Source organism: Emydura macquarii, unplaced genomic scaffold (assembly GCF_026122565.2).
Source record: "Emydura macquarii macquarii isolate MOO-44397 ecotype Brisbane River unplaced genomic scaffold, CSIRO-AGI_Emac_v2 contig_1876, whole genome shotgun sequence".
In the NCBI taxonomy this organism is placed as follows: domain Eukaryota; kingdom Metazoa; phylum Chordata; order Testudines; family Chelidae; genus Emydura; species Emydura macquarii.
The window spans coordinates 22664474-22688900 of NW_027132013.1; the positions used below are offsets into that span (position 1 = coordinate 22664474).

Consider the following 24427-nt stretch of genomic DNA (forward strand, 5'->3'; position numbering starts at 1 on the left):
AGACACAGAATGAAGCAGACAGTGCTTAATTTGTAATGAAAGAGGTGCCAGGGCTCAAGCAACTAAGTACGGTGGCTCAAGCAATTTTTTTACATTCGTAATTGATGCAGCAAGCCCAGAGGTACCAGGGCTATGAACTGCCAAACCGATAGGTGACTGGGCTCAGCTTGGCATGCCCTGGCACAAATCAAGCACTGGAAGCAAACCTCTGTCAGCCTTCGTGGCTCTGAGTGATTGCTGAACACCACTGCAGATCAGATGTCCACAGCGCTAACTGCTGAGAGTTCTTAGCGTGGAACAGGATTCAACCAGAATCCTCTAAACCATTCTTGTGACGTTTCATGTATGGTAAGTACTGATACAGACAGGAGGGAGATAAAAAATTACTTTCCCACTTACCACAGTGGGGGACCACTCCCTGACTCTGAGAATTGGGCTTAGTCTCACAATTTTAGAATGAAAGCTGCTATATTGCACTGCAAGGTCACATATAGGCTGCTGTCTGCTATCACCTTTAGGTCTCTTAGGGCATTACTGCTTTCCAGGTTTCTTTCTCGTGCGTGAATATCTGTGTTTCAAGTTTATCACTGCATTTCCTACAGCTTTTGGAAGTGGAGTCCTGGATGGCAGAGAGGGGGCTCATCCTGGAGACATCTGACTATGGGAAGAATGAAGAATCCACCCACTTGTTGCTTCGTAAACTGGAGGCTACCAAGTTGGACATAGAAGGGTTCAAGCCCCGAATTGAGAAGCTACAGGAGACTGGCACCAACCTAATAAACAGCAACAATCCAGAGAGGTAGGCAAATGGAAACGGATTGCTGTTCCATTTCTAACAAGCCTGCTTAAGCCCTCCTTAACCATTCAGTGAATCTTTCAGAAACACTGCTTTCGGGACACATTATGAACCCTTTTCTTCTCACTGCAACAAAAACGTATCTTTCATTTTCACGATTTCCTGTTGTTCAGAGAATGCAACAGAACTACATAAATTAGCAACAAAAAGTTACAGAGCTTAGCCCACTTTCTCTGACCCCTGCCTACTCCCAGCAGGTCTCATCCAGTCCTCATGCGTTTAAAGGATCTGAGATCACCACATCTGGGAAAGCAAATCAGTATTCTTCACAATTCATTACCTTTCTCTTTCCAATATGTTTTTCTGTTGGGGGAGGGGGACGGAGGAGATGGGAAAAATGCATTCTCTGAAATAAGGTATTGTAATTTCCTGAACCTATTGGTTCTCACATTCCTACCATAAATTCTTCCTTTTCCATGTATTTGAGCTGCTGCAGGTTCAATTTTGACAGCACTAGAGGGCAAAAGAGACACTGTACAAAGGTAGTAGCAGAAATAGTGTTTACTGGCTAAATACTCTCCCCAATGACATGGCTGCTGATTGTTATTCTTTGCAGCCCAACCATGCTTCTGAAGCTCCAGGCTGTCCTAGCAGACTACAAGTCTCTCCTACAGAGAGCCGAGACCCAGAGGAGACACCTGCAGGAACAATACCAATTGTACCAGTTTGAGAGAGAGATCCAGTTAGTGGATGCCTGGCTTTCCAGCAGACAGGCTGTGGCGGAGTCAGATGACTATGGGCAGGACTTGGAAGATGTTGAGGTAAAAGGCTTCCTATCTGGCAGAACAAGAAGGTATTAGCTGTGTTGTATGTATAGCTGGTGGCACTGAAGCACAATATACAGACATAAATGAAGCAAAATCAGGTTTTCTCTGTTACAAACATTGGGTCTAATTTCTGCCTGGTTAACCGATTTGCAGGGCTCTCTGAGGCAGAGTCAACCAAAGGAGAAAGTTAGGGCACCAGAAAGCTGCCATGTCCTCTTTTCCTCTGTGGCAGAGGGCTGTAGAAGACCAGCATAACCCACAAAAGGGCCCAGCACTGGCTACAAAGGGGCTGGGATCTGGGGTTCTGGTTGTAAATTTGAAACACACTCAGTGGAAAAGCCTGAGATAGAGCATCCAGACCACTAATTGCTTACCCCAGAGTGAATCTCCTCTGAAGGAACAATCACACTAGGCCAGTGCAGAGAGGTGTAATTTATACCACCCAGTACTTGCTTCATTGAATGTATACTTTCAACAACTATTGCTTGTGGGAATAGGCTGAATTATTTGCATTTCCATTCCAGCTCTTGGCTTGTTGTTCTTGGTGACATATCAGGTCATCAAGGAGGTAGGTGATCTTCTCGGTGTGACATAAGAAGTCGATTCCTCACAGCAAGAGGTGCTTTGTTCTGGGGATGTGTGGAGGAAGTCTGGGTTTACTAAGTGATTTACACTCCAGGAAAGTTCTGTTGGACATGGCAGAGAAGTGATCAGTTCCCTTTGCCCCCCTCAGGGTGACGGCACAGGTTTGTAGAAGTTCTTCATTATTGAGTCTGCCTCCCCCATCCTTTTTCTACAGGTGCTGGTGAAAAAGTTTGAAGATTTTATAAAGGAGGTGAAACCTCTGGGACATACCAAGGTTTTCTCGATAAATGAATTAGCATCTCACTTAGAGAGAGAGTGTCACAGCCAGATAAAAGATATCCAGAGGAGGACCCATCAGGTCAATGACACATGGGAGAGACTATGCCAAGCCATCCAGACAAGGACAGAGGTATGACACACACACACAAATAAAATGCTGTTTGAGCAGTGAAGCTCCTGAATGTTCCTACTTTTCTTTCTGATTCATCAGGCCAATGTCACTGCTGTCGTCAGAATGTATTTGTTGTAATAGTGGAAAGAGTGTTGTATACAGTGCTCTTTTTTTTTAGTTCAGTTATTGCCTTATAGCCTTTGCTGAATTGCGCATTATACTTCATGAAAACGGGTTAGTATTTGCCTGTTATTATATATAGAACCTCTTTCAGGTGAGGTTTAAAACTGAAATCTAATCACTTGTGGCAATTAAAATCCTTTAACACCTTTTGTAAGAATATGAATTTCAGGTCCAGTCTCCTGGCCAGTTCCAGTATTTTCTGTCTCCCTAAACTTCCTGCAGCTTCAGATCAATATGGTGACACAAAGGACAGGGCCCAGGATTTGACCCAATGTTTGTGTTTGATATGTGCACAGAGTAACTACAATGTATGGTGTCCTTAACTAGTAATTTCCTTGTTAAGCATGTCGGTTTAAATGATGTGGCAGGTAAATACATTACTATATCTTAGCAGCTTTATCTGTTGGTCTAAAATGTTTTTTGATCTTGGAATAAATGTAAATTTGTATTATAGTATTTTTCCCCATACGCCTCTGAATAGCTCAGAAGCGTGCTACCATATTTTGCATCAATGTGTCACTTTAGGCTCCCTAGCATCAAAGCAGAGTGTCACCTTGCATAGTGGATGTGCTGCAATGATGCCACTAGCGAATCATTTCTTTGTTCAGAATCTAAAAGCAGCCCAGCCAATTCACCAGTATGACCATGATGTGGATGAGCTAAAGGGGTGGATGCAGGAGAAGGAGGCTGTGGTGGACATAGATGATTATGGATATGACCTGCCAGGTGTGCAGACCCTTCTCAGCCAGCATGAAGCAGTGGAGGTAAAGTGGGACTGCCTTGAAACACAGGCAGAAAAACATAAATTAATAAAACCAAGAGACCTGCACCTGGCTTAATGACATCTTGGGCTGCTCAGTTTACAGAGCTATGGAAAAATGTGTTTGATCCATTACTGCAGTGTCCATGGTACCTCATTCAAGAAGCCATTCATCCTGCCTTTACCACCATGAAACAATATTATTACTATTTATTGTATTTTTCACTTCTCCTAATGGGCTTCGATACTAAATTCCAACCCAAGCTCAAATAACTTCAAAGCCTTAGTTTGAAGTGGATGTGAAGTCTCTAGCACTGCAATGCCAGTGGCTGGGATCTCCTGGGACTTCCAGCTTATTGCTGGAAATGAGGCCATCAGAGCCTGATATTTTGTTGCCATTCAAGAGGCCCATGTTGAATTCTTGCTCCTTAAGCCAGCAAGAACTGATAGTCCAGTGGAAGTAACACACAGCCTCAGGGAGAATGGTGAGCCTAGATTTTGCTGTACCCAAATTCCTTATTTTTCAATTTAAATGGTGTTGACAGGTTCAGGACTGGGAGCAGACAATCCCTGTAGGCCAGCAGTAGGTGTTGATGATGTTTAGGACAGATGCGGGAAGGGTGAACAAAAGAGTTAGCGAGCAGGAGAATTCAGATGATCCCTAAGACTCCATCTGGGGTGCTGCTGAGGTGGGGAAGGAATATTGGGGTGTGTTCTGAACAGTCAGGGCTTCCTCTCGGTACTTTCTTAAAACGAAAACAGATTAAATTTTGGAAAACAGATGTTCTGCTGTGAATTGCTGCACTCTTACTTCCCTGTCTTTTTCTCTCCTAATCACCCCATTCTTTCCCTCTTCCTTCAAAGCCAGCCTCAGTGTCACTGATCTGCATTACAGGGGAGTACCTCGTCCCCCAGTTAATGCAGCAGACTTCTCCCCTATCCCCCTCCCCAATACATCATTTATATTAGAAACACAGTTTTCACTGGCCCAGTGAATGAGACCCCCAAGGTTTCTTCCACGTTATTGTGGTGTCTTTCATGACGGCTGAAGCTTGTTCAATGGTGAATGTAGAACACTAGAAGGTATCTGGCAGCAGGCAAAGTGCCTCAGTAATGAGGTAGTTTCTCACGCTGTGGAATCAACTGGGTGGAAGGAGCCTAAAGGTCAATAACAGTCAGAGATCTGCTTTCACTATTTCCCTGGCAGTACTGAAGCGGTACCTAATGCTCTCAATTTGGTCTTGTGATCAATCGCTTCTTTGTTCCAGAGAGACCTTGCAGCCATCGCGAAAGAGCTGGAGCGGATCCGAGTGGAGGCTCGGCGTCTCAGCAGGCTCTATCCACAGGCCAGGGAGAACATAATGCAGAGACTCTCAGAGGTGGATGAATGCTGGGAGAAACTGGACAGGAAGTCTCTGGAGAGGAAGGAGAGGCTGAGCCAGGCAGAACAGGTCCAGCTCTACTTCAACGACTGCAGGGAGTTGATGTATGTGTAGGGCCCACTGTCTTGGCAATGGGGACTTATTTTTGTTTTCCCCTGATGCAGTTTTCTAAATTAGACACTTGCCATCCCTGCCCCCGTCTCTCTGCAACTTGCTAACGGCTTTCCTTAAATGATAACACAAAGCATCTTTTCAGCTGCAGTGGCTGAGTTGACCTCACTGTAGAGAAGAACAGATACTTAGGTTGAAACTAATAGGGTTGTTTCTGGAGCCTGTTGGAACATATTGGATGCATTTAGCACATGGGACCATACAAATCTATTTCAGCACAGTGTTACAGACCCGCCAAAATTTGGGCAGCTTAGATAATACCTCTAGTGTCTTGGAAAATCGAGCACTTTGGGTAGTTCAGCAGTTTTGGGTTTCATTTCCAAACATTGTTGATTCTACAGGAGGGCCAAGTCCCTTCCTTACACCTGAATACTCCAATCCCCTGTGCATCTGTACGGACACCGGTGCTCACATGTCTAAGAGTCAGCACAAGCATTTCACTCTAGCACAGCAATTTCAAGTATGTTCAGAAGTGGAAGTATTTTGTGCGGGAGCAGGGAGAGATATAATATAAATCATATTGCTTGTATGTGCCTGATGTTGTTTCCCTTATGTATAAATAAAAGAGCAGTGTGGGTACTGGAATTTTTATTCTTCAGGAAATTCTACCATTTTGAAATTTGTTTTGTTCCAAATCCGATCAAAACATTGAATGTTGAAATTTCCCAGAAATTGAAAACCATTCTGTTTCCCGTCAGTGGAAACATTTCTTTTTGATACAATCAAAACATTTCATTTTAATTTCAACTGGTTTTAATATTTTTATATTATAAAATAAATTTCAAAATAAAAACTAAATCAAAATACTCCACTGTGATTTTTTTTCCTAAACATATATTTTTCAACATCTATCCATTCCTGTAAAATGTTTCTATTTCAGTGAAATGGCATTTTCCATGAAAAATGTTTCATCAGAAAATTTTTGACCTGCTCTGTTAAGTAGTATGAATATTTTTCCATGAAAACAAATGTGTTCTTAGTTTAGGAATATTGTGCGTAAGAGTGTGTAGGTGAGGATATCCTGCTGTGAGGTAGATATTCAACTGCTGTAAATCAGCTCCCTAAATTTAATGGAGCTACCCTGATTTATGCCAGTTGAGGTTGTGGCCCTGTAGGTACACATTTCTGCCTCACTCTGTGTGGGAATATGATTTCATGTATGTGTGTTAAGTATTCTTGTGCATGGCAGTATGGGAAACTTTAAGTATGCACATAAGTGCCCAGTGCATAAAAGCATTGTGAATGTTTTCAGTAGCTATTATTCAGTGCATATAGTTGTATGATTCCCTTCTCTAAGTATGTGAATGTGTATCATGTGTATATCATGTTTGTCCCATAAGTATAATATAAATATAGACGATGCCTTTGTATATTTGAATGCAAGTTTATGCTCTTGTGGGCTCCTTGAGTGATAAATGTGCATATGTATGTGATTATCTACCACAGTGTGCCTATGTGTGTCCATTGTATGTAAATAAGTGCTGTACATCTCTGCCTACATCAGTGTGAATGTATAAGCTTGTGTGTGTGTCTAAGTGTTTGTGAGTCATTCCATTTTTATCCGCATCAGCTTTCAGTGTTCACTGTGCCTTTAAATTCCTTTTCATAGGGTCTGGGCCAATGAGATGCATGCACTGGTGATATCTGAGGAACTAGCAAGTGATGTTCCTGGTGCTGAGCTGCTAATCAAGCATCATGAGGAGTATAAGCGTGAAATAGAGAAGCAGTGGCTAAAATATGAAGATATGCAGCAGGCAGGGAACAACCTGGTGACGAATGGACACTTCATGTCCATGGAGGTACGCTGTTGATGGGTTAAACATTTTTAAAAAATCAGAGTGAGCCAAGGAAGCACACTTAGTGGGCAAACACCACGATTACAATATTATAGACGTCTAAAGCAGCACTTCCAGAAATGCTGCCATATCTAAAGAACATTCAGTTGTTCAGGTGGGAACTTAGATTTCAGAGCACCCATAGAATTCATGCCTCTCAGGGGTTTTCACAGATATCTGTCTTCAAAAGGGAAAAGCTGGCTAGAAAAAACAGGTTCTTTAATATTAAATATGAAGAAAAATGTTGCATAGAGCCCTGAATAAGTGGAGCATCGTTTAGAGTTGTTCCTATTTCCTTCAAAACTGACTCCGAAGCTAATCTGTAAAATTACAGCGATCCCTAGCTAGAAATACTGTTGGTGGTTGTTTAGGCCATGCTGTCAGTCGACATGACACTATACAGTGGGGAATATGTGCCACGCTAATACCATCCCTTAAATCTTATTGTCTACATACCCAGGAAATAGGATACAAAAGAATGCAATACAATAGAGAACAGATACAGAGTGGGGTGATGTCTTTGAACACTTTAGAGAACGTGTGATTCTTCAGAAGGTTTACAAAGGAGAAAAGAGCAAGAAGTAAATCTGAAAAACTCTGATTCTGTTATCTATGTAACGTCAGAATCTGACCATTACCATGATCCCAAGCTTGTCCTGAGATTGTAATTGGATCTGGAGGTCATGAGATTAAAAGCAGCTTCAAAATTTGTGAAAAATCCCATTTCTGTTGCAATTTTTGCTGCAGAGAGAACTAAACAGTTTTCCATTGTATTAAAAGATAAATGAGTGTTATCGTGCCCTGGACAGATGGATTTGTTTTATTGTCTGGGTTCCCTTTAGTTCAGTATTACCAGTTACAAACTGCAACCTCAGAGTTAAGTGTGGTCATGGACAAATATATAGCAAAGTACTGTTCTTGCAGTATATGGGATACAAATACAGATATAGAATATAGTCAGTGGCTAAATTAATTCAAGTAGGCAAAAGGCAGACTCAAACTTCCTTTCTAAATTAGGTTGGGACCACAAAGTTCACTGGAGGTCATATAAGGGTCACATGGTCAGATTATATGGTAGATGGCTGTCAAATGGAAGTCTAATTGGAGCTTTTATCTCCCTATATTGTAAATGTTGTTTTCCTAGATTGAGGAAAAACTATCAGAGCTGTCAGAGCTGATGAGGAAGGTAAGGGAGAGCTGGGACATGAGGAAGGAGCTGTATGAGGAAAACTGGGAGATCCAGTTACTATGGCGAGAGCTGGAACAAGCAGAGGCATGGCTGGCTGCCAAGGAGAGCTTTCTGTCAGATCCTAGCTATGGGGTGAGTAAGGACAATATAACACTATTACAATGCCTCTTTGTATAGGCAGACGACTTGAACTGTGCATCATCTCAGGCAACTCCACTCCCGAGAGATTCTGTTATAAATTAATCACAGTCAAAACATCAATGGCTGAGTAATGCAGCTTTGGGTCCTCAAGAGGCAGGTGTTACATCCTTTTAAAGAGTTTAGCCTGGGGCTGGAAAAGTAACCACTAGCGTAGTGACCTATTGGGGAAAAGGATTGGGTCAAATTCCTTAGCCTAGTCAGGGATCTGGAAGAAGGCTGCTGCCTCTTCATGGGTATGGAGGCCCAACACAGGGGCAAGAGAGAATCAGTTGTGCGGGTGTGAGATCTCTTGCAGCAAGGCAAGAGTAAACCACGAGTCTGGCCTAAACTTTAATCAAGGTGTTTAGCCTGGATACCATTGGTTACGTTGTAGCAGCCAGGATGCCACATGGAAATCATGATACCTTATGCAAGCCATGCTGGTGGTGATATTGTAGGGTCTTTATTCCTCAGCAGAGAGGAGGAGGGAGAGAAGTTTCACATAAATTGCAACATTTCTAAATGATTAGCAACTCTTACAGAAGATCATCTCGCTGTGAAAGATACTACCGGTGGGTTCCAGTAAGGGCGCTGATGACTGACAAACCCAGCAGCTGGGAAGAATATCTTGTCAGCTGAGCCTTTATTTTTATGTGCTGCATTCAGCCCATGGACCACTCTATTTAGAATGGTAGACTGGGATTTTGAAAGCCATTTTAGGGGATTTACACACAGACTCCCAGTAATTTTAAAGGGACTTATGTGGTTGAATACACTTGTTTTCTTTGAAAATCTGTCATCATTTTTTCAGGTACAGTTATTTTTGTCTCAGTCAATTCCTGTATCTATTGTTGATTTTTCCACTCAGGATTCAGTGTCTGATATAGAGGAACTGCTGAAGAAACACCAGGACTTTGAGAAGATGCTTGCAGCCCAAGAGGAGAAGTTTGTACAGCTGAATCGGAAGACAAAAGTGAGGGGGGAAGAAGACTGATGGATTAGTAAATGAGGCAGGAGTTTGTCACAGGGTGAAATGGCCTTTTTAGGAGCTTGGGGCTCAGCTGCTTCTGTGCTAAACTCAGATCGCCTCCCCAAGTGGAGATTAGTGGTAAAGGGTCAGGTGACTAAGAGGAAACCTGCTGGAGAATAAGAGCAGGTTGCAATTCAGAGAAGACTAGGTAGACTTGGGAAGACTCCAGGGAGAGCAGACCTGGGAGCTGGTGCTCTGCCGAGAGCAGGAGGGTAGCAAGGAAGGCTGTGAGCATAGGAAGAGGCCCTGGGAAGAAGACAACATACCATTTGGACTACAGGGGGCAGATAGCCTGGCTGTTTAGAGTTCCCAGGTCTGGGAATCCATAATGGAAGATGGGCCCTGTGCTGTCAGATGCATTTTCTACTGGTATTGGTCTCCATAAAAATGTATTTGAAGGTAATCCTAACTTCAATTTATATGTACACTTATAGATCATTTCATACATGTAACCCTTGTGTCTTACAGAGGGAAATGAAGCTACTGAAGCAGATTGATACTGAGGAGAATGAGCAAAAGGAGAAAGGGAAAATCATTAGGGTCCCATCTCTAAGAAGGAAGCCCTCAGACAAAAGGATGCCATCCTCAAGACTGATAGAGATAAAGAGAACCAGACCATTGCCACCTCAATCCTCCTCCTCACCCAGCCTTGCCTTGAGGGTTCCCCTTGAAACTATTGTCTCTCCAGTCCAAAAGTCCACGGAGGCATTCCAGCAATTTGGATATGGGGAAGATCCAAAGATGTTGCCCAACACCAATGGAGAAATTAAATCTGTGAGGAGGCTCAGTGAGATTAACACTCAACCTACACCAAAACTGATGGGCCTGCAAGTCACGTCCTTGGGAAGCCACCTCTCTCTGGCCTCTTCATTACCACCCAGTCCAATAAACAGACAATCTGTCAGCAGTTTGTTAGAATCATATTCCAAGGACCTCTTATCACCCCATGAGAAAAACCTTAACAGTTGCCCTGTCTCTAACCTGGAAATAAAAGCTGTGAAGACTCCGCCTAGGTCTAGCCAAAGTTCATTAGATGTTTCTCCACATTTACCACAGTCCAGTTCCTCTCTTGAGAGGTCAGAAAATGATCTTTTGGTAAGTTCTGATAATCTGCATTCACAGAACCTTCAGCCAACCCATCGAAGCAATACCCAGATCTGTTTCTTAGGCCTTGTCTACACTAGAAAAATAAGTCAGCCTAACACAGGTCGATTTACAGCCACCAGTGGCTGATGTCCACATTACCCTCCTTGGGTCGTTGGTGTGCATTCTCACCAGGAGTACTTCCACTGACCTAAGAGGGGCAGTGTGGGGAGCCAGAGTCAGATCCCTGGACAGACCTTCAGGCAGGATCTAGAAGACAGCAACCAGAGTAAAATATTTTGTGAAGGATTCAGCTTCACTTCTAAGCACTGTATAAAAACATACTTCTTAAGATTGTTCCGTATAGTCACATTATATTACACCACACAATGCAGTATCCATGTAAACTAATGAGTAGACTGGCAATAAAACTGTGGTGAAGCTAATCATGTGAGCAGTTTATCCAGAATAGGTATGAAATATCTTCATTCAGGGAGTGAATTAGATTTGTGAATGTGGTCTACAGAGGGCTTCCAGTAACATAGAAAAGGCAAAGGTTAAAGGGAAAACAATGGCCCCTGTTTGGGATGTATCGCACACTTGTTTCTAAAGTTTTGACACGTATTTAGACTTCTTCAAAGAGAAACTATACTATCCTTGTGTGTTTCAGGTTTCTGTAAGTCACCAGAACATGGAGGGGTTACTAGAAAAGAGGGACCAGCTCCTTCCAGGACGGAAGCAGGTAGAATCAAATGCACTCACTTCACATTCATCCACCATTCCTTGCATTATGACCAAATAACTACAGAATCTGCCTTGGTGAGGGTGAACCTTCACTGGTGAGGCTCTCTGAACTGAGGGCCCAGTTCAGTTCCCACTGAAGTCAGTGAAAGGACTCCCATTAACTTCAATGGGTGTGGGATCAGAGCTGGAGTGAACAAGATGTCTGAATTCACTTATCCGGGAGATCTTCCAGCTCAGGCTTAGTTCCCATTGATGGGGCACTTAGTGGAAACTGTGACTAAATTAACATGCAGACTAAAATCCTCCTCAAAAAGAGTGACGCCCCAAGGGCAGAGAGAGCCTCTGATTTAATGAGCATGGATATTAATTTCTGCTCATATTAGAAGAAGGTGTTATTTTCCAGCTGATGTTTTGGTGGTAAATTGGTGAGATAGTTTCAGCATGTTCAGGTCTGAATGAAGTTGAAGATTGAATTCCTCTCTTACTCTAAAATAGAATTCCTCTTCCAGGTTAGGGCTGGCATTAGTGAAGTGACTGATACATTTACCACAGGGAAATTTCCATGCAGGATTTCCAAGTCACTATCTACCAGTGCATAGATTTTTTGCTAACAGTCTGTGTGGGCGTTGAACATAGACAGGACTATTTGTTCCCATGGAATAATTCTTTATTGCTTCTGCAAAACAGAATCTAGTGCCACCCTGTTAAGGATACACCGGTGAAATTCCATCTCACCAACCCACACAAAAAGAAGAAATAGAATAAATTCATAATATAAATTCTCCACACATCTTCCTTAATGATTCCACCTGCCTCCCTCAGTCACCAAACAATTCTACTTATTGGCACAATAAAATAATAATAACTTATATTTAGATAGCACCTACATGGGCCTGGCTGTCCCTCCCACCAAGCCAGTGCCTGGGAGCCTGGCCCTCTCTCGCGCCCCCTCCCCCTCGCTACGCCACTGCGTGGGAGAAGGGTGGGGATGGGAGGGGGGAGTAGCCACCATGCTGCTTGGGGCAGGAGCAGCTCCTGGCCAGGGCGCTGGGCTCACTTGGGAAAGGGGCAGGACCGGGACGGGGGAGCAGCTGCCGGGCTGCTTGGGGGCAGGGCCAGTGCTGGAGTGGCTCCTGGACAGCCACTGTCAGTGTGTCCGAGGCGGGGCACTGGAGGTCGCTGCGCTCTGCCACTGCACGGCTGAGTGCCACTGGAGGCTCCGCGGCCATCCCCTCCAGCAGCATGGAGATATTGGTGGAGCCGGGCCCACATTCCTGAATATTGGTGAAGCACAGGCTCCATGGGCCCATATAACTCGCCGCGTATGAGCACTGCACAAGAGTTCAACTAGGAAGTGGGGAAGAATTCAATATCCACATTAGACTGAAACCATAGGGAGATTATAATTACCAAAATTAGAATCTGGACAGCATACTAGAGCCATCACCCCACCAGGCTGTGTCATTAGCTCAGCACTGACTTATATGGTTCCACTTACTAAATCACTAAAACCAATTCTTGCAGCATGTTGGATTTTCCTCGGAAATAACCTAGGTTGACCATTCTTTGCTCATGAGAGCTAATGAGGTTAGAGCCCCAAGTTCCAAGGCTAGAAGCGACATATAGAAATGTTGCTGATATAATTACAGATACCATTATTAATTACATTTTATTATCCTCTTTACTCATGTAGCCCAGCTCAAGGTCTTGGAACTCCTATTATGTAAAACTCAACAAAGAAAAACTTGACTTCTACAATGATGAAACAGAAGCATCCAAGGTAATTTGTTTCTTGAATCTGTCAGGTTGTCTCCAAAGATGCCTTAAGATTTGTTCCCTCTTTTTCCATTCTAATATCCCAATTTCTTTCAAAAGAAAACATAGGAAATTAGACATACTTCCTTTGATGAGAAGGGGGTTTAATTTTTTTCATGTGTCAGTTGGTCAAAACTTACAGTCTGATCGATGCAGCTTCCAGCTATAAGGTTGAGGAAAGGGCTTTTGAGATTCTCTGAACATTCTCTTGTTTGATTAGTACCTTCAAGATACAATGAAGTACCAGTTCTTCAAACTGTCTGAAGGATGGCTTTTGTATGGTTTTTCCTATCAGGGGACCTGGTGACAGTGTTAGGAATAGTATGAATGATAGTATCAATTTGTGTTTACAGGCAAAGTGTGGGTGGACTGAATCCTAAAAGAAAGGGCAATTAGGACATTCATTGCAATCTCTTCCTCCTTCAGAACTTAACCACAATCCCGTCAATCAGTGTTGCTGGTGCCATCTGTGAGAGGCTGACTAACTATGCCAGGAAAGAGAACACCTTCAGTTTACGGTAAATCCTATGCATAGACCTGCTAGCAAAACAAGTATGGCTCCTCTGCGATGTTGCAACTATTCGCAGCCACCCTAACCCAAGCCTATCCCAGAAAAAGTTGCTGTATTTGCAGATACTGCAGTTCCTGCCTTTCACAATAAGACAATGGCCTGGTCTACTCTTACTTTCAAATTTGGCAGCAATCAACAGGTGTTATGCAAGTTATGCAGAGTAGTTTGTGTAACTCCCATTGACTTCATAACTCCTCTTCTACACGGCATCTTCACTGTGCTGTGCCGTTTGAGGAGGTGGTTTTAATGCGTCAACTTCTGGATCGATTGAGCGAGTCTTCACTGACCGCTAAATGGATCCAGATAGATCGATCTGACGGTGGCGAATTTGCCGCTGTCAGTGAAGACATACCCAATAATGAAGATATTGCCCTTCCTCCTATCTCTGTTGTTTACAGGCTGATTGATGGGGCAGAATACTACTTTGCAGCACCTTCTCAGAAGCTGATGGATGAATGGATACAGGCGCTTAGGAGCGATATAGGTAGATCATTATTCATTTTTAAGGGGAAATTGTTTAGTTTAGTAAGTGACGATGACAGGATGGGAGAGGAACTAAAGGATGTTACAATCACAAGCTGTCCCTAGCGTGCTGCTCTTCCTTTACATGTGTTTGAGTGTCTCATCTATGTCGCCCATAGACAATCGTACACACGGAGACACTTGAAGGCATGAAGGATATGTCTACACTGCAATTAGACACCAGTGGCTGGCCCGGGCCAGCTGACTTGGGCTCATGGGGCCCAGGTTAAGGGGCTGTTGAATTGTAATGTAGACATTCCAGCTCAGGCTGCAGCCCGCGCTCTGGCAACCTCCCACTTCACAGAGTTTGAGAGCCCAGGCTTCAGCCCAAGCCCGAATGTCTACACCACAATTAAACATCCCCTTAACCCAAGCCCCACAAGTCTGAGTCAGCATAGGCCAGCCATGGGTTTTTAATGGCAGTGTAGACATACCCTCGGTGTGTCCCCAAAATGACATGGAAAGCAGCCTCTCAGTTGTAGCATGGCTAGAGTGAAGATATTGGCTGGGGAGAAATGCACAATGGCGACTTACATTTTTCCAGCCTTCAGGTGGACAGGGGCCTTGGCTCTTACCTGCTCCCTTGCGGGTCCAATCCCTTATTAAGCTAGGGTGGGTTCTGTGGCGTAATGAAAAAGGACAGGAATGCAGTGATACCTGCAGCTCAAAGAAATATGCAGTGGATGTAGGAATGACCGACTGTGCCTCCATCTCTGGTGTTTCCTCTATTTTCTTTAACCCCGCAGGCCACAGCTACAGTCAAGGTTCCAAAGTGATGGCACAACCCGTCACTCCAAATACAGAGAGGCCTCAGACAAGACCTTGGCACTTCCCTGAGGAAGGGGCTGCTGAAAGACAAACCAGCAGAGGCTCACTACTCAGGTGGGGACTGTATATTCCAGAGCTGGTCTGGTTTCATTATTGCCTGTAGTTAGGCAATGCTCAAATACAGGTAGGCCGCCTTGATATTAAAAAGACCCGCTCAGTTTCCAGTATTTCAGTAGAACATAGCCCCCAGGACTGTGCTATGCAGTAACTTCTCTGTTTGTCAGTTTTTAACAGTTACAACAAGCTCAGTGCAATTTTCAAATATTGGTGCTTAACGAGGTCACCCAAATCCTCCCCTTGGATGATGAACTAAAACTGGGCACACAATGGCCACTTTAAAGACTCGTGTGTGAATCTGGGAATCTGAGTGCAGCATTTGAACATACTGTTTGTGTCTCCATGGTGTAAATCCATTTCTGCTGCACATGGAGAGCACAGAAATTCTGCAAGTTGTGACGTGAAAACAGCTCCTGTTGTCTTGTCTGGAAGGATACCGGAGCCTAAACTTCATGAGCTATGTGAGCCATGGACCTGTGAAAACCCATAGGCTCCTGGAATGCTACAGCACACATGGTTTCATGGAAACCAGAGCAGACCAGTTTGACTGATTTGTCCCAGCCGACTCCTTGTATTTTGCAGGATAACTCGTTACTTCATGCCTCTTAATGTGGTTAGAAGTGCAATGTTATAATTTCTAGAGATTTCACTGAGAATTGCAGAGACTGCCCTCACCCATCACTATAGTAATTCAACAGGTATTTAGGAATTTATTCTTGCAAATACCTTGTGGGTAGGGAAGAATCATTATCCTCATTTTGACTAGTGAGGCACTGAGGCACAGAGAGCTTGTGACTTACACAGGTCACACAGGAAGTCTACTACACAGCTAGGAAGTGAATGCAAATCTCCTGAATTCCCAGCCCAGTGCCTGAAGTAGAAGACCATCCTTCTTCTCTGTATAGATGTGGTCAATGAGTACCAGCTGCAATTGCAGTACAAGCACAAATTTATTCATGTTGTTCCCATTCAGATAAATGGGAAACTGACTATTTGACCAAAAGGTGTAGTACAAATTTAGTGACTGCTGTCAGGCTTGCAAAATTGTCATGAATATTTCCAGCCCAGTCACAAAATCTATTTACCCCATTATACCATTGTGATGAATGATAACAAAATTAGTTACTTTATTTGAAGGACAAATAAAATAATTCACCTGAGGTGAGAGGTTAGGTGCATTTTGAAAAGTTACTCCCATTCTATATTGCAGACTGTCTATATTAATGCGCATATGTATATTCAACACATGTTCTCTGCCTGGTGGTTATTTTGCTTTTGAACTGGTTGCATGATTGAGTTATTTGAGAACACTGACTCTCTCTGACTCAATTCATATCTGAAATGGCACTGGGTTTCTATTGATGTTATTTCTTGACAGGAGAAATCCTTCCTTCAAAGTCAGACAAGAGAAAGCATCTGCAGACATTCCCAGAGAATCAGGGGGAGACACACGTGAGATTATGAAGACACCAACCTCCACCTCTGTCCAGGACCCTGCAAACACTGGTAATAAGAAGCTCTTCTTTGATCTGTGTGAGAAGCACAGTACTGGGCTTGAGAAAAACATGTTTAAAATGTAGAAAGAGGACAATGTTGTGTCACCCAATATACGCCACACCCTTCCCTGTCATGTTGTAATCCATCTCTCTGCTTTTTTTTTTATCTGGAGATTTATTAATACATTTTGCCTTAGTCTTTTTCTCCAAGAGCTTATTTTAGTTGATTATTATACTTCATGTGCCACAGATCTGCCAGTGAACTTTTCTATCCTACAGTAGTTTTCTCATTATTAGGATTATGAAATACAGAGTTCTTGCTCTCATGTTCTCTTGCTCTCTCTTTCTAGATAGAGATTAAACAATGTCAAAAGAAGGTGAGGTTTTTCAGTACCAATTACTAAAAAGTTAGGAAATGCCAGAATTAAAGTTTCATATGTAACCTTAATTCAGCTGTCTTGTGTGTATACATCATGACAGTTTTTAATTACATCATCACATACTATTTGTTCCACATGATCCCGCCTCATTCAGTGGACAATGCTCATGTTTGACTATAGTTTCACTGTGCCTATCTGTGAAAATGGGAATGATAGTCTCTTACATCAGAGGAGAGTTGTGAAAATAAATTCATTTATGTTTGCTTATGGTATTATTAATGTTGATGAAGCACTCCAATACTGAAGTGAAAAGCACCAGAGAAAAGCCTATGAGGAAAGCGATGATCCTGTGTCCAGAGCAGGGTTTGAATAGTATGAAGTATATAAGACATGGGAGTAAACACTGAACAAAGAGAAAACAAAATATTGAATAGGTGTTAATTATCTGAGCACCACCCATCCTGTGCACTGAATGAGGCAGGGATCCTGAGGGGGGGAAGTATGTGATTGTGTAATAAAAGACTGCATCATAATGCATATGCATCAGGGGGTCAAATTAAGGTTGCACTGAATTCTTGTGTAGTATTACTGTACACTGTTTACAAGCAGCTGCTATTGATCACACCACCAACACCCCCCCCCCCCCGAACACCCACTACATAAGCACCTGGCACTGGCCACTGTTGGAGGTCAAGATACTGGGCTAGATGGTGATATACCTTGACTTTAGCAAAGCTTCTGATACGGTCTCTCACAGTATTCTTATCAGCAAGTTAAAAAAGTATCGGTTGAATGAATGGACTATAAGATGGATAGAGAGCTGGCTAGAACATTGGAGTCAATGCATAGCGATCAATGGCTTGATGTCTAGTTGGCAGCTGGTAACAAGCGGAGTGCCCCAGGTGTCAGTGCTGGGACCGATGTTGTTCAACCTCTTCATTAATTATGTGGAGGATGATGTGGATTGCACCCTCAGCAAGTTTGCAGATGACACTAAGCTGAATACCCTGGAGGGTAGGGATAGGACACAGAGTGACCTAGGCAAATTGGAGGATTGGCCCCCAAAAAATCTGATGAGATTCAACAAGGACAAGTGCAGAATCCTGCATTTAGGACAGACGAATCCCATGCATTGCTACAAACTGGGGACCGACTGGCTAGGCAGCAGTTCTGCAGAAAAGGACCTGGGCGTTATAGTGGACAAGAAGCTGGATATGAGTCAGCGGTATTCAGCATTGGTGAGGCCACATTTGGAGTATTGTGTCCAATTTTGGGTCCCCCACTACAGGAATGATGTGGACAAATAGGAGAGAGTCCAGAGGAGGGCAACAAAAATTACTAGGGGGCCGGAGTACATGACTTATGAGAAGAGGCTGAGGGAACTAGGCTTGTTTAGTCTGCAGAAGAGGAAAATGAGGGGGGTTTAATAGCAGCCTTTAACTACCTGAAAGGGGGTTCCAGGGAGGATGGAGCTAAGCTGTTCTCAGTGGGAGTAGATGACAGAACTAGGAGCAATGGTCTCAAGTTGCAGTGGGGGAGGACTATTAGGAATTACCTGTTGTTAGGAGGTCTATTAGAAATATAGGATATTAGGGGGAAAAATTTCACTAGGAGGGTGGTGAAGCACTGAAATGGGTTACCTAGAGAGGTGGTGGAATATCTATCCTTAGAGATTTTTAAAGTGCAGCTTGACAAAGCCCTGTCTGGGATGATTTAGTTGGCATCGGTCCTGCTTTGAGTAGAGGGTTGGACTAGATGACCTCCTGAGGTCCCTTCCGACCCTAATCTTTTATGATTCTATGGATAATTGATCTGACCCAGTATGGCCATTCTTATGTTCTTATGATGGGAACTCTGAGCCAGACAGCTCAACGTAATAAAAGAGGTGGGGAAGGGAATGTGGATTGTTGATGACACTAAACGAGCAGGGTGCATAACAAGATGCAATTGTGAATGAGTAACATCCAGCTGAAAATAAGTCTTGTAGGGACTGATCAACAGGTATCTTGAGACAAGCGGTATCTGCAGCATAAACAGTCCTGCTTGTCAAATAAAAGAGTAGTTTTGTTCAATATAGCAAAAGATCAATCAGGAAGAAGAGGTTGCAATGTTTGGGGACTACCCAGATCAGTAAAGGGTTCCGTCACCACCTGCCCTGTAACCTAAATGGACTTTGTGCTGTGCAGTTATGGATCAATTCCCTAACAGCAGTAGCCAGCCTGCAAACATAAGATCTCACCCTGGTTCCCATCAGCTTAATTACTCTTTTCAGGGTGACACCAACAACACTTCCAGTCCTGTGTCTTCTCAAATATATCCTCCCTGAGTTCTCAAATATCAGACACTCTGCCTTTTCCCCTCTGGTTTGTCACCTCCAAAGCAGTAAAACCAGCCCCCACAGAATCAGCTCACTTTGGCCTACACGTTCCATACGGTTTGCACACTGGAGACCTGTCTGAGGGGAAAGTAAACACAAAGTGTATTTAATTGAAAAAACACAGATTCAAAGATGAAATAGTAAGAGAAAGCAAACATAGGCAAGTTACACAAAAAATAAACATGAAGCTGCAACTTCATGCTTTACACTTTTCTATTAAATAAAATCTCTTTTCTAAGAAGTTACTTATTGCCTTAAACCAGTTTCCCAAGCTATGGGAGGAATCCAACATTCATAGCCAGCCTCCCTCTTCAAGCCTACCCCCCCGGTTTTGGATTGTCTTCAGTTCAAATGCTTTCCATTGTAAAAGGGTTTCCTGTTTTGTTTTGTTTTGTTTCCCTTCGGTCACTAAAGATACTCAAAGTGGGAGAAACGCCATTCTTTCTTGGTTTCCAAAGACGGGGCTTTTCTTTTCAGTTTCAAGTTGTCTCAATGTCTTTCTATTAACTCTAATGGTCCTTCAATGTCCCTTCCTGGGCTGGAAAATGGATAGTTACTTGGAGCTGGTTTCGTATAGACACTTTGTTTGGGAGGTGTTCCTGACTGCTCATTGCCCTGCTGTGAAGTGGAGCTGAAGTTGCAGCATAGTTTGATATATATATATATATATATATATATATATATATATATATATCATAACTATAGCCTGTATCTCATAATGATGATTGAGTTTAGAACATTACAAACTTTCAAAAAAAGCTGTTCTTGATATATTTTTATAATACAGTAACATTGCAGGCACTCAGCTGAGTTAACTGCTTATTTGGGGGGTTTAAACCTGTTCTCAGACCCTCATTGTTACAAATGTAGCTGAGTTAAAATTTACCATATAATCCCTGGAGATAGACGCATGCAAATGACAATAGCAAGATTTGCAGTGTCCCTGATGTTTACAACATAGTAAAACTACCTTTTAATTTCCTAGCACCTTACCATTGCTCTCTGACACATATTACACAGAAAACTAAATACAGCAAAATTCCCCCTAGTTACAATCATTTTTTTAGTGGCGTTTCAAACTAAACAGTGAAAGCATGAGATCAACAGGTAAATCCAGGTGCCTGAAATCTCCCCAGGAGAGTTTACAAAACTGGGGTGATTCTACATTCATGTAATTCTGCTGGGAACCTAGACTGACTATCAAACACTGGGAGTCTTTGAGGTGTGATGAGAGCTGAAAAGGCCACCTCCAATACTAGTAGCTGTACAAAGTCTTTTCATGTTCTCATTGCACTGTTTGTTGGTCTTTCCCACATTTCTTACATTTCTGCAGCTGAGAAGTATGTCAAACATACACAAATTATCAGCGTTTCGTCCATATGCGCCACCATGGACTCAGCATAGCAACTAGCTAATACTAAAGCAATGCCATTAAAAGCCTGCAACCATATCATGATGCACCAACTCTTTTTCCCAGAGAGCACTGCAATGGAAAAGCTTTATCCGTTCCAAAACTGTGAATAAAAGTCAGATATGCTGCTGTTTGGACTAATGGCACAACCCATAGTCCAAGCAAGGGTTTTACCTATGGAATCTTTCATCATGTGGGTTGAGCAGAGGGAGCATTTTGAAGAGGACACTAGATCTTTGGGTAGTGGTATGTGTAGCATGCTAGCAGCACTGCCATCCAGGCCATAATGGTCCACTGAAAGGGATTATCAACCCTCTTGAATTCAAGATTACATCACCATGGCCTCTACCAATCAATAGCAGGAAAGAAGGTCTATGGCAGTTTAGATCTAAGGTGTGAGTGATAATGCTATGAAATGGCTTGGTTTAGCCTGTTTTCTAGGGAAGCCTAGTGAGACTGTCCTTGACACACACATGTGAGGATAAGCCCATTGTCAACATTCCAGTGTTCCCTATCCCAAGAAAATGAATATCTCAGTAATTCTTTTTCAGGAGCCAAGGCTGAGGATCCGAGTGTGCAGACCAAGAGCTTAACAAATCCACTGCCCCAGATGAAAGAAGGCCTAGCGATTGAGAACAGGAAGGAGAAGCAAAAGAAAGATAAGAATGTCTTTAAAAAGCTATTTACCAAAAAGTAAGAGCAGCAAAAGAGAGCATACACTCTTCAGGTTTCTGGATGAGACCGATTCTTGCCCTTCATAGCACCCTATTGCCTTGGAGTCAAGGTGGACAGTGAAATTTGTATTGGAAGAAAGGAATGCTCAGGCATTCAGAATAGACATAGCACTTGGAAAAGAATAGAACTGTCGATATTTTAACAAATTGAACTTGACTGATCTATGCACCTGATTTTGCCAGGCCTACAGAAGGCCTTTGTTTAAATTGGTGCTCATGAATGTGAGGAAATAATGTCAGGTATACCCCTTCTCCCCATTTGTCATGACAAATTGTGTGACGGTGACTAATGTCTACCAGGGACCACGATGAGATACAACTAACTTCATATCCACTTATTACATGAGATGCAGTTTGATTCCAAATCTCCATAGAGGAAGCACTAGTGCACTCACCCACTGCACTAATGAATTAGTTTCACCTCTAAGTTCTAAAGTAAAGTTGTTGTTGACTCAATTGTGCACATTTGTGACAGCTTAAATGCACACAGCTTGCTATTATTGTTGTGATTGGCACTCAGTGGAATCATAGTACAGAAGTACAAGACTGTAGAATCATTTCCTGAAGTGACAAAAATTGTTTTCACAATACTTTTAGTTGTCACTACAGGAAGAGAGAGGGATATGTCCTACTAAAATTAAATTTTTACGTGTTGCTAGATTCTTGCAGCGCTCCCCTTCAACTGCCAAAAACAATTCACGAAGAAACTTAAAATGCCTTGGGATTCAATTATTTCAACAGCTCTTTCTATACCCTCAGTTTTATGATTCTTTATTTTGCAAATAATTTTTGACAATAAAAAGGTGGGGTCACAAGATTTGAAAGTAAAAACTTTGGAACTAAAAAATGAATGACGTCCCTAAAAAAATGATATACACTTGTGTGTGATGCTAGCCAAATAAAATTAAAATTTTTTGGGGCCATGTTTAAACTCTGAAGCTGTTTGAGCGGAGATGCATTCACCCTGCAACAGGCAAATAATGGAATGGAAAATGGAATTGATCAATCTTAGGTTTTTATATGATGGCTACCACCATGGGATGAAAGCCCAGGAAAGGGAGTGTATAGTAGGGAAAATGTGACTGTCACCTGGTAAATCACTAATGCAGCAATAATCATAAAAAATATACCAATACTTCTAATTTATCAGCACCCATGCCCAAAGGCTGGGTGCTTTAATAATAAAATACAGATCCAATCTAGCAAAGGAAGTTAATGGAAATTCTCTCTTCCTATAATTGCTAATAACGGCAAACTGTTTTCTAACAAAACCTCAGATTTTTTTTTAATTGATTCGTTTTGAATTCCTTGTTCAGTCTCTAGTATAAAGTTTTAATTAAAATATTTGTTCTGTTAATATTTAAATAAAATCATCCAGCGGTAACATTATGCATCATTCAATTGTCTGAATTCTTAATAGTCTTGTTCAGGAACCTGTTTTGTCCTTTTGGTGCTAGCCCACTGGAAAAGTCAGAAGTAAAAGTAGATTTTTCACTTTTCTTCCACTCAAACTCTATTTCTGATGCAGAATTTCATTCCTTTCCATTCTTGAAAATCAGGTAGTGTAACAAATACTTTAGCGAGTGTGCATAGCAAATGTAAGTAGAGCCAGTATAAAACACGAAATGCTGTTCAATGTTTGTTTATGCATGAAGTTTTTCACTAGTCTTTTGCACTTTAGTCAGTTCTTTACTTCAAACGAATATCTTATTCAGCAGCTAAAACATACTAACATTTTTCCCAGTAAATAACTGATGATCATGAGAGGCAAATTGTCCTTAAACTAGAAAGTGTGGCAAACGGCAGGGGGCCAGAACCAAAGCCACATCCATTCCTTGCCTCTCTCTGTCCACTCATCTATGGGGGGGAGAGGAATAGGAGGGGCTCGACATGGGTGTGCCACACCCTTTACTTCTGAGCACCTTGATCCAAATTAGTCAGCCTATACAGGTGCATACAGATGTGTACACAGAATGTAAGCCCTGTTTATGTGGACAATGTGGGCACAATCTCTCTGCAGCAATACATACTGTTTTCCTAAGCACTTTTCACTGTTTGACGCTGTGACAGGGTGCTGGGCAAGAAATGCTAATTCAGCCCCCTGTAATGCCAGCTCCCATTTAGGGAGGTAAATTGGAGCTGGATGAAGAAAACCTGCGCCTAATTAGAGAACCAGAGACAGCTACCAGCCCAATTAGCATAAAGGGCTAAGAGGAAGGAAGCCAGGGAGCAGAAGTAGAGCGATAGCACTTCCCTCCTGGGTGCAGATGCTAAAAGGCAAGCGGTGTATGGGGAAAGGTGGTGGGAGCACAACCTGTAAATAAACATCCACCAGTGGTTACTGAACCCCTGGGTCGCTGAGTGACTTTGTGAATGCAGCAGAGATGGAAGCAGGGCAGGCTCAGTGATGCCCTGTTACAGATGCAAAATGTTTCTTTAGGGGTTTTTTTGTTTTTTGTTTTTTGCTAATTTAGTTCCTATACTGCTAAGGTTTGAATTATTATTAGTGATGTAAATCACCTGAAGTGCACAACTCCATAAACCAGTAAAGAATTGGGTGATGACTATATATATATATATTGAAAAATTGCTTAAAGATCTAGTTCTGCCATTTTTTCTCATTGACTCTGCATTTAGTATAATGTATTACTCAGTATGAGCAGGGGTGACTGACAGACTGAGGCCCTAAGTAACGTCCCTTTCTCTACAGCAGTTGGGCATGTCACTGTTCTCTCTTTGTGGTTTAATTTTTACAAGACCCCAGGGATGAACATAGATTAAGAAAATATTAAGTTGTATGAAGCAAATCCTCAGTTGGTGTATACCAGTGTAACGCCTTTGACTTCTATAGAGCAGTGCTGCTTTGCACCCATTGAAGATCTGGTTTTTAATGCTTTTGTGTTCTGTTCAGAAAACTTTCAGAAGCATCTTTTTAACGTACAGAAAGGTTACGAAGTCGGTTCGCCCTAGTTCAGTCACATTTTTCATTACATTCAAAATTAAATGAAAACCAGATTAACTTGTCTGTAGGGTTTTTTTTCCCTCAGCAAAGCAATGTGAAAAGTTTTCTTTTAATGTTA

General features: G+C 42.4%; 1 protein-coding gene across 1 annotated transcript in view; it reads left to right on the plus strand.

Annotated features, from left to right (window-relative positions):
* Positions 1 to 21393, plus strand: part of SPTBN5 (spectrin beta, non-erythrocytic 5) — a 128531-nt gene extending 107138 nt beyond the window's left edge. The window contains exons 49-64 of the mRNA XM_067557931.1: positions 603 to 799; positions 1413 to 1617; positions 2423 to 2617; positions 3391 to 3546; positions 4811 to 5028; positions 6705 to 6894; positions 8075 to 8251; positions 9168 to 9272; positions 9798 to 10424; positions 11083 to 11154; positions 12850 to 12936; positions 13398 to 13489; positions 13941 to 14026; positions 14811 to 14946; positions 16328 to 16455; positions 21165 to 21393. Coding sequence (XP_067414032.1) covers positions 603 to 799; positions 1413 to 1617; positions 2423 to 2617; positions 3391 to 3546; positions 4811 to 5028; positions 6705 to 6894; positions 8075 to 8251; positions 9168 to 9272; positions 9798 to 10424; positions 11083 to 11154; positions 12850 to 12936; positions 13398 to 13489; positions 13941 to 14026; positions 14811 to 14946; positions 16328 to 16455; positions 21165 to 21310 — 2817 coding nt within the window. The 3' untranslated portion in view covers positions 21311 to 21393. The remainder of the gene's footprint in view (positions 1 to 602; positions 800 to 1412; positions 1618 to 2422; positions 2618 to 3390; positions 3547 to 4810; positions 5029 to 6704; positions 6895 to 8074; positions 8252 to 9167; positions 9273 to 9797; positions 10425 to 11082; positions 11155 to 12849; positions 12937 to 13397; positions 13490 to 13940; positions 14027 to 14810; positions 14947 to 16327; positions 16456 to 21164) is intronic.
* Positions 21394 to 24427: the final 3034 nt, after the last annotated feature.